This window comes from Hetaerina americana, unplaced genomic scaffold (assembly GCF_022747635.1).
Source record: "Hetaerina americana unplaced genomic scaffold, ioHetAmer1.1.p SCAF_28, whole genome shotgun sequence".
Classification (NCBI taxonomy): Eukaryota; Metazoa; Arthropoda; class Insecta; order Odonata; family Calopterygidae; genus Hetaerina; species Hetaerina americana.
The window spans coordinates 2,368,741-2,384,172 of NW_027286852.1; the positions used below are offsets into that span (position 1 = coordinate 2,368,741).

The 15,432-nt window shown below is 46.5% G+C and overlaps 1 protein-coding gene across 1 annotated transcript in view; it reads right to left on the minus strand.

Annotated features, from left to right (window-relative positions):
• The window catches only part of LOC139689848 (headcase protein-like), a 140,229-nt gene that overhangs the window by 66,099 nt on the left and 58,698 nt on the right, over positions 1–15,432 (minus strand). Inside the window, exon 2 of the mRNA XM_071586942.1 lies at positions 3,020–3,116. Within this exon, the coding sequence (XP_071443043.1) occupies positions 3,020–3,116 (97 nt within the window). The remainder of the gene's footprint in view (positions 1–3,019; positions 3,117–15,432) is intronic.

Here is a 15,432-nt window from a genome sequence, read left to right on the forward strand (position 1 = left end):
TCCATGGGAGGTGCAATCGATAGTGACTAGGTTCGCGCAATCGTCCTTGCGCGCTTGAAACAGCCGTAGTGTAACGCATGACCAAGGGTGAATTCCTACACGCAGAGGAGGGTTAAAAGCGGAGACGCTGAGATACAACTATTCCCGCGCTACCGATTCCGGACTTAGTATAGTCTGTGGCGGCATGAACTACGCATCTGGTTAAATGGTTGAGTGAATGAAGTTTAGAAATTAAAAAAATATGATGAGTGGAAGACACGATATGGAATCAACTGTTGCATGGTTCAGGGAGGATTTCGCGGGAGGAGGGAGGCAAAGGCGTCGGTTGGAGGCATTTCAGCGGGTGTGCGGAGGCGGATATTAAAGGTAAACTGACCGGAAGGCCAAGCAAAGGAAGGAGATGTAGGCACGGTGGGAAAGGAGGAAAGGATTTGGACGAAACGGCCAGGGCAAGAGGGAAGAGTTGGCATACAAAGGGGCAAAGGAGGATTGCGGCGATGAGAGGGGAGTGAGAGGGAGAGAGGAAGGGGAGGGAGGACGTGGTGGACAGAATGGCGGGGAGCGCAGGGAAGCTGACAAATTATCGATAGATTGCTGGGTACTAACTATTACTATTTCTGGATGCGGAGACCATCATTTGCATGTCCATGCGATAGTGGAACTTACCCCTCTCACCTTTCAGTTCTAATTTGCCACGTTACTATTTTTACTACATTTGAAGATGCATGAGCACGTGTATGTGCTCATGCATCATGTAACATACCCGGCCAGCGGAAGGTTATTTCAAATATTAAAATAGGAGCTGCTAAACTATAGCAGGTGGAACCCACTTCGGAAGTGTGCTGGACTCAGATGGTAAAAGGATCAGAGACATAAGGAGAAGAATTGCATTAGGCGGAGAAGCTTTCACAAGATGAAGGAATTGATAAAAGGAAGTTGAATAAGGGATGTTAAGAAAAGAATCGTTGAAACTTTAATATAGCCCATAGTTATGTGCGACGCCGAAACGTGGTAATTGAAGCCGGAGAATAGACGTAGACTGGAGGCTTTTGAAATGTGGGTGTGGAGAAGAATGGAGAAGGTGAAATGGACAGAGAAGAAAACAAATGAGGAAGTTCTTGGTATGGTGGGCGAAGAGAGAGGTTTGTTGGGAGCAATCCTATGGAGGCAGGAAAAATGAATGAAGGGCGTATTTATTGGCAGTGGGATGTTGAAGACTGTAATAGAGGGGAGAATGTTAGGCAAACGAGGAAAGGGAAGGAACACAATAGGGATGTTGGACGGGATGAAGGGAGGAAGAAAGTACTTAGAGATGAAGAGGGACCTTATATAGAGTAGGATGATGGGTTTTGTGTTTTGTTAGGAGTAATAAAATATTTTTTTATTAGTTGTGTCCATCCAAAAACCAACCCCCAACCGGTGGATTACATAATAATATGCTCCATCATAATTTCCTCCCTCAGCTACCTTGCGTAACACCACCTCGTTTGATGTCCTTTTCGACGATTTACATCTAGAAAACATAAACAAGAGGACGGCTGCGGACGAAATGGAAAGAATCGAGGGCATTTCAAGGGAATGTCTGCGTGCGGGCGACAGGAAGTGGGAGGAAAGAGAACAAAACGAAAGGAGAAAACTACCAGGGGGGGAATGGGGCGGGAGGCGGCCCCCCTCCTTCTTCCTCCTCCCCCCTTCCCAAAGAGGGGGACAAAAATAGGAGAGGAGCGACACAGACGCGGTTGCCATGGCGCTGATCCCCCCCACCTTCCCTCACCCCCAATCCACAGGGGATGACGGCGGGGACGTTCTCCCGTAGCGGAGATTCCGTCCCCGATGGCGCGGTCGGTCTACATCCGATAGGAGTCGCCGATTGGAGGCATTTGCGGCAGAGACTCTTCCGAGATGTTACTACGGTTTTGATGTAATTGGTGAAGTAATGCCTGTTACACATCCACACCGTACTCCGCAAGCCACCGCACGGGCGCGGGGCGCCCGCAACTAATCCTGCTTTCTCCCAACAGCCGGGACGCCTTTAATATTAAAAAAGCAGGGAGTTTCTTCTCTCATTACTCCTCACTTTGATTATGATCACTTTTAGCGGATCAAGACCTTTCGGGGGAGCTGTCGGTAAACCTCCAAAGGTTTACCGACAGCTCCCTCGAGTATAACTCAGGCGCACGCTTCATTTACAATTTGTAAATTGCAGATCACATTGTTGAATATTTTAACAAACTCAGCTGGTTATTTCTGGAATCTCGCAGGAAACTCCACGTGCTGTCCTTACTCTATCAAATACTAAACTATGAAACCCCCCAGTATTTTGCCAATTACTTCAATAGCCTTGATAGAATACATTACTAATGCACCGAGATGGATTCATCACTCAAGCGCGCACTTCATAAATCACTTATCTCACGGAAAACCAACCAGTGAAAATAATAATCCAGCAGTAAACGGACCTCGAGATTCTTCCTTTTTCTTTCGCAGGAGCTTCATATTTTGTGCTGGCGTTTGTAAATACAACCGGGAATATTGTTTTACAAGCATTGGTTGGGCATGCATAGTATGTGTATGTATTGCATCGGTGCATATTGTATATATTGTGTTATGGTTTGAACAAGGCAACTAATGTATTGCGTTGTGCACGTTAATCCAAAGATAATTAAAATTTCCCTGGCACAGGTATTATAACGACTTTTGGAGCTCTAAGAAAAGCGGAAGGAACGACACATTTGCGCTATCCTGCACGCCAGGGAAAACTCATCCGAGTGTTGCACCTTCAACAAGTGGGGGCGAGATATTTATTTTCCTGCGACGTGGCGGGCAGCAGGGGGGGGGGGGCAGGCGGTCCCCCTTCTCCCCCCAACCCTCAGTACAAAATCCCACGAGATGTCACGCCTTCCGCGCGGGTCACGTCACGGGACGATGCATTCGAAATGGCAGACCGAGGAAATAGCGACATGCATTCCGATAGGGATTCGCAACAAGTCAGTTCAAGGACGCGTCTTGGGTGTCTTACCTTGATGTGGTAAGAGTTGAGCTTATGGCGTGGCAGTGAGTTGAACGAGCTGAAGTCTTGCCGGCGAGAGAAGATTCCATTTCCACCAGATCCATGTCTGAAATGAAAGAGGAGATTTTGTTAATCCACTTCATCATGGCTACAAACATTGACGTTTTCAAGAGAGCATTTCGCAAAGAGCAGTGGGATTTCGTACTTCGACGGTCGACGACGCCAGCCAGCAACAGCGTTCGTCACATCTGCGGCATCGACTGACTTCCGCAATAAGAGTAATAATACACCCAAACTGTGGGAAAGCCGAAACCGATAATCAGTATTCGAAAATTATGAAACGATCAAGTCAAAGCCGAAATACGATGAGTCGTAAAGGAAAACATCGATTTTCGAATAATCCGAAAGTTTCGAAAATCCTGGCAATCCGAACACTCGACGCAGACGAGGATTTTCAAAATCCAATTGACGAAGAACAAAATACATTTGCGCCGCCCATCCCTATGGAATAAATTCAATTTTGAGCTACTTTTGATCCAAATATTTGGCACCTGAAATGTATGATTTTATTTTTACTCGGTCTTGCTGACTTGACTTGATTGGATTCCGGGCACATCGAGGGTCATTGGAATAAATTGCCTGCGGTGAAATAGGTAAGATGAGAAAGCCCCGGGGTCACGGGAGGAGGTCGAGGGGAGGATTGTGCCCTCTGGTGGACCGAATGAGGGGAGCGCAGAGTTGAGTAGAGTGGCGAGTGGGTTGCCGTTGGGTGGGTGATGTTGAGTGGGCGGGCGCGCGGGACTCCGAGGTCAAGTCCTTCAGTCCACTTCAGACTCACCTTGGCCGACGGTAGACTGCCGTTGGGCAACCTCAGTGCAAAAACCCCAAAAGTGCAAAAACAACAAACATGCCAATTACCAATGGCTTAGACTGAAACCAGCACTCTGATGTCTCCTGCATGTCATTGTTAAATAGACCCTTCTTTTTAACACTTCTACAGCATGATTTGAATATACCTATCCTGCTATTGGATATTATTGCGTGTAAATACCTTCTTTCGTGCGATTAACTTTGTTCCAGTGAACGATCAAACTAATATTCGTGTAGAGGTGACATGATAGGGATCGTACGTGCATGCCTGGTGACCCAACACCCCCCGCCACACGCCCTTGAGGGGTATCGCGTAGATGTAGATGCGTGCTTGTATTAAGCAAGAATGATGGCCCGGCTGACTCCGCGGTGACGGGGGTCCCCGCTCAGTCCCTGGACTCCCCCCTCCCGGGAATCCGTGGCGCCCACTCAAGCCCACCCATCCGCCGTCGCTGGGGCAATGGGAGCGACTGGGAGGGCGATATTGAACTCCGACCCCGGACGCCCCGCGGGAAGCTGGGCATTTCACCCCACCCTCCCACGCCCACCGTCAACAGCCTCCGTTCACCACCACCACCTATGCTATCACCATGGCAATCACCTCGCCGGGCGCGACCGCGCTCTGACGCGAGGTTGGGGACGCCCAACTCCGCCGATGCCGCCCGTCTGAAAATGGTCGGTTCGCTCGAGTGCATCCATGCAAACGACCTTCGACACACAGTCCTGGCTTTCCCGCGACACAGCCAAAACCGTACAAGACGAAGCGTGCACGTGACGGAAAGGCGGAAATGAAATTTCGGATGGATATTTAATTAGATCGGTGCGGTTTGAAAGTGTTATGATATGTCAAAACACCACGGTTCGTCGTCCGTCGGCCACGGAACCTCCACCTGCGCTGGTTCCTTCGCCGTTTCGGAACGGTCCCCGGTGATTGCAGCACACGAATCGCCCGCAATTCCCCCCGCTCGCTCACCTCACAAGAGTTCCTCCTTCGGCCCTTCGCACGCATAGCACAGATAAGAGCAAGGAGTAGAAAATTACACCGGATTGGGCAGTACATGGGATGAAAGGGAGACGGTGGTGATAATCAGAAAATCAAGGGGACGGAAGGATTGTTTCAAACGGGAGGGATATGATGACCCCAAGTGGGGAGTGGAGTGCAGTGGGCGTCCGTGATTCCGAAACGTGGTGACATGGGACAAGGGGGGAGAAAGCGGAGGGGGGGGGGGAGCGAGGGAGTGCTCGAAGGCGGAAGTCCGCGTGAGGGTGAATGACAACGGAACGACATTGGAGGAGCAGCGGGGGAGGAGGGGTGTGGAGTGTCAGGTGAGGGATGCACGCGATATGGATGACATGAAGCGAGGCTAAAAAAGCATTGGTCGAAGAAGGAAATGGTGTGGAAGGCCCACGGTTACCACGACGAGTGAGTAATATTTCTCAGGGGCACATGCTGCTAGGCGGTAGAAAACCTATTTTGATAATTAAACCCACTCAAACGTGGAAACCTCCTTCGCTCCTATTCCTATATCCTATTTATCGAGAGTTTGGTTCACATTTCGCGCCAAGAAAAATGACAGTATTTAAGTGAATATTACTTTAACCTGATCCTTCGATTATCGACTCGCCATCACTCCATGATATGAAGACCAGAAGAAGGGACAGGTTCATCGGATGCGATCCCTCCCAAGGGACTACTGCACGCTTATATCACAGACAACATGCAAATAAGGATAGAGTTACCATTCCCGAAAAATAGTTAAAATTCAAGAGACATGGGCCAAATGTCGCCACGTTTTTCGCAGGCTATACGAAGAGATGCATTGAGTTTAGAAAACATGATTCAGGAACATAAATATGAAAATGCAATAGGAAACAATAATTCATAACAGAAACCGTCCCCCATAAACGTGAGTCGTCCATAGTTGCCGAGACCCAACACCTAATTGAGGATTCCAGTTCAAGGAAATGGAGGGGGTGGGACGGGAAAGGGGGAGGAAAGGAAAGGCTCGCTTTCTCAGAAGTGGCAATCGATTAAATCCAGGGAAGGGAGGGGGAACGCATGAACCCCTCCCCTCCCCCTCCCCGTCAAATGCGGGTGCCCACTCATGCGACGGGAGATAAATACGTATGTTTCAATCTGAGGTAGGTTTACACTCACAAAAATAAGAATTTTTTGAAAAAATACATTATAGAGGAATATTTATTTATTCAAAATTTAAACCCTTTATGGACAGAAATAGACCCATTGTTTAATATTTAATAATCCTCACTTACCCTCCCCGGACTACAACCTTGACGCGGTGGAAGGGCTTGTGCGTTCCGATGACCCCTAGAGCTGTGCTCTGGGGTCACTGGTAGAGCCACCCATGCCAGATAGGTCGAAAGGTTAGGAGCCAGACGAAAGGTAGTCCACGCAGCGTCTGTTCCTCAATGAGGCGGCTGCAATGGCGTCTGACCCCAGTGGGGCGGCCAGTAAGTGATGGTGTCACGTTAAAAACACTATTGAGGAAGGCAACGGGAAACCACCTCAATTATCATTCCCAAGATTTAAATGATGGACAATACAGAGATTTTGAATCCTGGCAACTACGGGGCTCGGCCCAATCGGCCGTGTGTCGTGCCCGGCAAAAAAAAAGGCAAGGCTTCCGCGGTCGTCATCGCACGAAACCCTTGCAAGGGAAAACCAGCAGCAGCAGGACAGAAGACGCAGGAGAAGAAGACCAAATTAGGGAAAAAAAAGATATTTTAGGTCTATGCGAGGTGAGATGGAAGGATAGCGGGGATTACTGGAGTGATCAGTATAGAATAATATAGGGCGGCGGGGACGAGAGTCAACGAGGGGTTGCCATAAACCTGAACTTTAAATAACCTGAGTCCTGCCAACTACGGGCCGTGTGTCATGCCCGGCAAAAAAAGGCAAGGCTTCCGCGGTCGTCATCTCTCGAACACCTTGCCTAGCAAATCCGACAGCGGCAGGACAAGATACAGGAGAATAAGACAGAATAAGTTAGAATAGGAACTTGGAATGTTAGGACAACGTTGAGGAAAGGAAAATTACAGAAAAAAGTGAGAGACGGGAATAGGAATATTTTATATTATATGCGAGATAAAATGGAAGGATAGCGAAGATTACTGGAATGATTGTAATATACAGCAGGGGGTACGAGAGCCCAAAAAAAAATTAAAACAATTAAATAATAATATCCAATACAAAATTGGTTAGCAGCGTGGTCAACATAGAGCGAGCAACGGATAGAATATTAATAGTAGAAATAAAAGAAAAACCGACGAACATGGTCATTTTCAGGTATACATGCACACAAAGCAATCATAAGGAGGAAGAAGTCGATAGGATGTAATATCGGTTAGAGGACATAATCGCGTGTGTTCCTGCAGGGAAATATTTGATAGTGATGGGGGATTGGAATGCGACTGTAGGCGAAGGAAGAGATGGTGATGAGGTCGGGGACTACGGTTTAGGCACGAGGAATGACCGCGGAGAGAGAGAGCAGTTGAGTTCTGCAGGAGACGGGTTAGTCATCACCAACACTTGGTTTAGACACCACAAAAGACGCAGGTATACATGGAAAATGCCAGGTGACTCAGGAAGATATCAGCTAGATTATATCCTGGTTAGATACAGGTTTAGGAACAGTGTGATAAATTCCCACAGCTTCCCGGGAGCGGATGCGGACTCAGGCCACAATTTAGTTGTTATAAAATGTAGCGTCCGTTTCAAAAAGATAAGGCAGGGGCGGCGAGTTAGAAAATGGAATGTAGAAGCATTAAATGGTTTACCGAGGAGGGAATACAAACAGGCGGTTGAGGAAATCATGGAGGATGGTAAAGAGCTAAGTACCATCGATGAAAAATGGGAAAGTATCCAGAAAGGGTTACCTAAAGACGCAAAAGACACTATTGGAACCGTTAACGCTAAAAGGACTAGGAAACCATGGGTCACGGATGAGATGATAACAAAGATGGATTAGGGGAGACAATGGAAGAATGTAAGCACAGATGTGGCAAGATGTAATACAAAGAGTTAAACAATAAACTGAGGCGGGCAACAAATAAAGCAAAAAAAGCATGATGGAAGACGCAGTGCAAGGATATGGAAAGTTTGCAGAGGAAGGGTGAAATTGGTGCGCTGCACAGCAAAGTTAAATCTTTATCGGGAAGTAAGAAAGGAAGACCTAAGCTAACAGTTAGAGATAAGGCGGGTAAAGTAATAGTTGACACAGGAAAGATCCAAGAGAGATGGAAGGAGTATATCGATGAAATGTGTAGTAAATATCTTAGAACAACAAAGTTAGACATAGAAAAGGAACATGACGTAGAGGAAGATAGCTTAGGTCCGGGCATACTCGACGATGAGATAGAAAGGGCATTAAGGGAGATGAAACTAAATAAGTCCGTGGGGGTGGGCGCAACCAGGAGGTATTTGCCTGTTTCGTAGATTTCGAAAAAGCGTTGGATAGAGTGAATTGGGAAAAACTAATGAGTGTGTTGAAGAAAATAGGAATAGATTTGAGGGAAAGGAGGCTAATCCGCAAGCTGTACATGTCTCAGACTGCTCAGGTGCGAGAGGGGAACGGGGAGTCCGGTTGGGCAGTGTTAGGAAGGGGTGTAAGGCAGGGTTGTCCATTATCACCGTTGCTGTTCAACCTGTATGCAGAGGAAATGATTAAAGAGGAATGGGAAGAACTGGTAGGAATGAAAGTGGGCGGGGAATTCGTAAAATCATTTAGGTTCGCTGATGACCAAGCTTTAGTTTGTCAGTCAGCCAAGGGGTTGCAGGCATTGCTGAGCGAATTGGTAATTCAGTGTGACAGGTATGGGATGAGAATCAATATTAAGAAAACAAAGGTTATGAGATATTCTAGAAAGAAAAAGACTAAGTTTAACATTTGAATAGGAGGGCAAAAACTAGAGCAGGTAGAACAGTTTACGTATCTCGGTGGTGTTTTGGACCAACACGGTCGAAGTATTAGGGATGTAAGGAGAAGAATTGCGCTAGGCAAAGAGGCTTTCACAAGGATGTTAAGAAAAGACTCGTAAAAACTTTGATATGGAGCGTAGCAATGTACGGCGCGGAAACGTGGTCATTGAAGCAGGAGGATAGACGTAGACTGGAGGCTTTTGAAATGTGGGCGCGGAGAAGAATGGAGAAGGTGAAATGGACAGAGAAGAAAACAAACGAGGAAGTACTTGGTATGGTGGGCGAATAGAGGGGTTTTTTGGGAGAAATCCTGTGGAGGCCGGTAAAGTGGATGAAGGGGGTATTGAGCGGCAGTGGGATGTTGAATACTGTAATAGAGGGGAGAATGTTAGGCAAACGAGGAAAGGGAAGGAACGGGATAGGGATGTTGGACGGGATGAAGGGAGGAAGAAAGTACTCGGAGATGAAGAGGGACCTGATGTAGGGCAGGATGTTGTGATTTGCTAGGTGTCACAAATTATTTAATTAGTAATTTTATTTAGTAGCTGTGTCCATCCAAAGACCAAACTTAACCGGAAGATTACCTTATAATAAATCCTCACTTAATGAATAAATCCTAAACGAGCTTCAAATATATTTTACGATTATTGCATATATTGAAACCATTTGCTACGACAGGGACAATATACTGCTGAAGGGTCCACTTGAAAAGAGTTAGATTGGTTTTTTCCAAACATGGTAGTGATTTCCGTAAAAATTATTTCATAAACCGTAAAATATTGAATTCCGGGGATGTTTCATTTCGACGTGACGCGGTGAACGAGCGGTGGGCCATCGTTAGTTGCCTATGCGCGCAGCAATCCATGACTGTCTATTTTGGGAGGGTCGCCAACTAGCAGGGCAGTCGACGGGGCACCCCGAATTGGCTGGGGTCGGGAGAGGGGGGGGTGCGGGACAGGGTGGCACGGAGATACGCCAAATCAACCCCTCCGCGGTAGCACAACTGCATCGGAGGCGATCGGTGTTTTGCTTGACGTAATCCTCAGCATCAGTATTCCAATCCTAGGATTGGTTAACTGCAGCCCTCCATTCTCTTCCATTTAATATCAATGCCCTCGATCCTTGATAGCTTCTCTGTTCTACGTCCTTCTTAATTTGTCCTTTATGTGTATGTCTCTTGGTCTTCCTCGCGGAATCTTTCCTTCTATTATATTCGTAATCAATCCATTGCGCCTCAATGTGTGCCCAATCCATGTATTTCTTCGTCGCCGTAGAGTTATTGTCCTATCCTCCAATGCTCTTCGATATACTTCCTCGTTCCTTACTTAGTCTGTCCATTTAATCTTCAGCATTCTCCACCAGCACCATGTCTCAAAGGCTTCTATTCTTTGCTGGTCCACTTTTCTGATGTTCCAAGTCTCGGAACCATAGAGCGCCATGCTCCACACGAAAGTCTTGACGAATTGCTTCCTTCTTGCGAGTCTTAGGTTTTTTGAACATAGTAATTGCCTCTTCTTCATGAACGCCTTGTTTGTTTGAGCTATTCTCCGCTTTATGTCGGTTGAATTACTTCCATCCCATGTTATGCTGCTGCCCAGATGTAGATGAAGGATTCCACTTGCTCTAGTTTCACCCCTCGAATTGTGATATCTGCATTCAGCTCCTCTCTTCCACACACATGGATTTTAGTTTTCTTCTTGTTGATGTTAATATTATAATCCCCGAGTACTTGATCCACAGCACTTAAAGTGTTGCTAGCAGGCCCTCTCGCGTTTCCGCCACTACTGCGATGTCATCTCCTAACCGAAGCATGTTGATTTCTTCTCCATTTACCTCGACTCCTTTGATAACCAATTCGTGCGTTTCTGGAGTGACAGCAGAACGTCGATTGGATACAACAAGTGCGGGACTGCGGCTTATTCCAACATTATCGGCGTTTAAGTATTCCAGCTCCAGTAATACGCACGCACGGATGCCACCCCGTGTCAATGGGCAGTGGTTGGGTCGCTCATTCGCCAAAACGTTCCCTCATCAGCATCCGATGAGGAGGCTGCGGACGCTCTCCTTGGAACACTTAATCTTGTTTTTCATCCCAGAATAGAAGGTCTGTCCCAAAAGTAGTATGGCTGTGTCGATTAAACAAAGCCTTGTCAGAATAGAGACATTCACTCTAAAGTCTTCGATGTAGCTAGCACCCTTGGGCGTCCACACACCGCTGCCAGCGGGTTTTCCACGCCTTCTGGAAGGCGGCGCCGGGAGTGCTGCTATGATCCCTCGTCTCGGCCTACTGTTACACTTCCATGGAGCCGTGGTGACGACCTTTCAGCACGAATTTGAGGCGGGCGAAGATGAAGAAGTCTGGTGCAGTATTGCATAAAGAGTTTTGATCCTTACTGACAGGGTCGAGAATCTCTTGGCAGATCCGCGTGCGAGTTTCCTTTTGTTCGTCCTCGCGGCACCAACTTCGTACACACCTTTCTCATGCCCATGTTTTCGGGCACGAGTCGATGCTCATCATTTTTTTATGCACTGTCGGGCACAAGTCGATTCACTTTTAGGGATGCCAACTTCATCAGAAACGATGCGAGAACTTCATCTGCCGTCTTTGTCCAAGAAAACGTTCACTTTTGCAAGATTTTCGTCACTTTTTGAGGTCGAAGGGCGTCCTCCAGAACGCTCGGCGTCTTCAGGATTTTCTCTACCCTCCCGAAACAACTTGTGCCACTCATAAACACCCGTCCTACCCATGGTGTTACAACCATTCGCTGCCTTGGGCATGTCATGAGTCCTTTTCCCGGTTTTGCCCAGTTTTACGCAAAATCTGATGTTTTAGTGCTGTTCCAATAACCGATCCATGACGGATCGTAAAGAGGTCACGTTACAGAGGTTTCGCAAACGAACAATCTGTACTCCGCAAAGGCTGGTAGTTAACTGCCATCGTCCTCCAGCCTTTCCAGAGACTGTCCTCCCAAAACCCAACCAGAGAAACAGCAGCCCGCCTATCCAGGAAAAAATAAGTCATACTGCCTTTGGGATAGGTCTTGTATTCACATGTGGTGTTTTTATCAATAACTAATCAGCTTTAGCCGAGCTGCGTCGTGGCAGGAGCCTTTTGTTTGCCGATCCAAACTTTACTGACACATATTTGCAGAATTTTAATAAAAAGAAACCGTTACGCCTCGTAACCTTCAGGTAACCTTCCGTCAACCTCAGCAGTCAATCCAGCCAACCGTCCGTCCCGGACTATTCTGCCTCATTAATTATGCCCAGTTCGGCCATCTTGGCCTACTAAGGGTATATACACTGGAAGAGTGGTTCTGGACGACTGGCTCCGTAAATTTGGGTTGCAAACGGGACTTCGGTTCCTCTCCGCGATCTCTACCTGCATCGCACCGAGGCAACGGACAACGACTCTTGCTTTGAATGAGCCCAAAAAGGAAGATGACTCACCGAAAACTAAAATATTGACAAAACGGTGGAAATATCAACATCATCTTCAATACTCAAACTTCCACTCTCCAAAACATTTAACAACTCGACATCCTCTCAACACAGGATTACGACCAAATACTCTTTTGAAATTTCAATCGATATCTAGGATTGGTGATTTAAAGGGTGATGATATTTTGATATGATAATGTAAAATCATGGATGTGTAATACCATATGTCTTATCATCGATATATGAAATAATCATCGATAATTTACATGAACTATCATAGCCATTGTTGCATAATCATGTTCTCTTTTCTTTTTACTAAAGCAATTCATAGATATTTCCAGTAAAATTATTCCTTCATTCCAATTTTCTGACATATGATTGTCATTTATGTTTCATTAACATTTTATTTTCCGTTCCCGAGTTTTTCGCACAGAAATAATTTGATTCATTATAATGCAACAATTTCAGAGTGTAAAAATCATTCTCCTTGACTGAGATTCGAACCCAGATCCCTCAATATCCGGTCGAGTGCTTTAGCCACTTAAGCTTTCGAGGCGCCCTCTTAAAATCTGAAATTTTTTCAACTTCAACAAAATTTCTTAAACTCTGAAAGTTTAAGAGGATGCCTCGATAGCTTAAGTGGCTAAGGTACTCGACCGCATATTGAGGGATCTGGGTTCGAATCCCAGTCAAGGCGAATGATTTTTACACTCTGAAATTGTTGCATTGAAATGCACAGTAGCGGATGACTCCGTTAAAAGTTACTGTTGCAGTATCTCCCGCAGTTTCTTTGATTCATTATATTTTTCTACTGGTCAAATTCACAATTTAATGAAAAAAATTATTATTTCGTTACTCGTTTAGTATATTCCTTTATTCTTTAGTTATTCGTTTATAGTGAATAATAGAAGTTACCAAGCACAAATTGGCAAAACATGGGATGAAAATATTGTTTTTTTCACAACCAAGAAAGCTGACACCAACTTGATACCAATTATCAAGTTACGTAAACTAGGTTTCCAGCGATTAGGCCATATTTGTAAGAGATTCGGCATGAGGCCAGTGTTTGGTGATATGTCGCCTCGGGGGGGGGGGGGGGGGTGGCAGGAGGGGGCATTGAGAAACCGTTAACCCCCTCGCCGGAAGGGTTAACGGAAAGCGAGGTTTCACACGACTCCGGCACGTGCCGGGGACGAGAATCCGTCCCCGTTCCCCGAGCGGAGTCCTCCCTCGCGGAAACGCAGCGGCGACGCTTCCAAAACGGAAGACAGAACAGAAAGCGCACTCCCCCTTCGCTTTCACCGGCGGGCCTTCGAACGTAACTCGAGATTTCAGGCGCACCTCACCCATTCCGGGAAAATGGCATCCGAGGGATATGTTCACGGTAGGCATGGCGACGCCTTCAGCCTTAGGCCTCAGGACTAGAGGGCTCCGGTTCGATTCGGAGTGATATCTCTTTCAAGGTCTCGGCCTCATCTGAGACGTGATTTTTCACGGGAAACCTTCGAAGGGTAAAGCCATGGCAATAACGAACAGCGCTTCACTCGAGAACTGTTTTCAATGGAGTTGGAAAAGTTGTAGCGCGACACTGGAAGAAAAATTGCTAAATGCAAATAAGCCTTTAAAAAGAGCAGGGATTCGACGGAGGAAACATGAAATCTTCGAGGCAGCAGCGTAGGTTCGTTGGAGGCTGACGGGGGAAATTAGTCGACCCAAAAGAGGCAGAGTGCGAGTCTTTTGAAATGAGTGAGGGTGGAGGGGCGACAGGCTAAAGTGAAATCGAAGGCAAGGGAGACAAACGAAGGGGACCTGAGCACGCTAAGACGAAGTTTCGGGGGAAAATAGCAAGGCAGGGAAATTGAATGCCGAGCATATAGAGTGGCAACGGACTATCCCTAAGGACACAGAGTGGATGGGGGGGGGTTAGAGGAAGGTCGAAGGTCAGAGGGAAGAAAAGGGAACAGGCAGCCTTGCCGGAATAAAAGGGAAGCAGAAAGTACATACATTGAATTGAACAATGGTTTATTTTAGCGTAACATGTTGTAAAAGTCGTGTTGTTGGGCCCAGATGTGCCGCAATCATTCCATCGAAAAATACGAATACCCTAAAACTACTTCTACCATGAAGAACGTTCATAGAGAAATATTTCCCACTAACCAATGCACCTCCATTTCACTATCGGTGGATATCCAGCTTTCATCTTCCTTGACTACGTCTGCACCTGAGCCTTGGATAAGGAGATGACATTCAGGAACTTTATTTTTTTAACTTCGGCTGTTTACTAATATAGAGTACATACTAATAGAGATAGTTGGCATGACATTACGGTTGCTTGAATATTTAACGGGGAACTTTTTCTTACTATTACCGAATCCCCTTAAAATTTTCCAACCGATGCCTAATTCATATTACGTGACACGTTAAAAGCTCTAGCACTGATCCCACCTTCAATGAAACCTAAATTATTTGGAAATGAAGTCTTTAGTTAATCACTATTTGAACTACACACTTTAAAATCTAAAAAGGCCTTGCAGTGCTCGAATATCCTGCCCGCTACACACCTGACGGCCTCAGACGTGTAGTGAACACCAGAATGGTTTAGGGGGTTCCTACACAATTGGATCGCCGGCTGAAGGTCAACGAAGGACGCCCCGACATCCCCCCAGAAAGCACGCAACCTCTGATTGATGCCTTCCACTCGGCTCCGAAACAGAGATCCACGATCAATCCTCCGGACAAGGCTGCAGATCGAGAGTGTCACATCAACCCCCGCGACGCCGCTTCACTTCAGATTCTAATTCCTTGAAGGAATCCAGAATCTCTTCAGATCGACGGTCCACGGCCTCGTGGACGCCAACATGACCCACGACTCGTAGCTAGCTTACGCTCCAACCGCCTTCGTCACCGGGGAAACGCCGCCATCCGGAATGCACCAAATGAAGTCCCACTAAGCATTCCACGTTTTACAGTTTTATTTATGTTTTCCATTCATTGTTTAAAAGCAAGCATTCAAAAACATAATAAACTTCAATGCCACAATTTCAGCGTGTAAAAATCATTCGCCTAATAATAAACTTGTTTTCCACAACTTTCCACTTCGATTGTTAATTACTTCAGTCCGGTCAACAGCTCATCGTCCACCCGAAGTCGACCCTGCTCATGGACTCCGTTT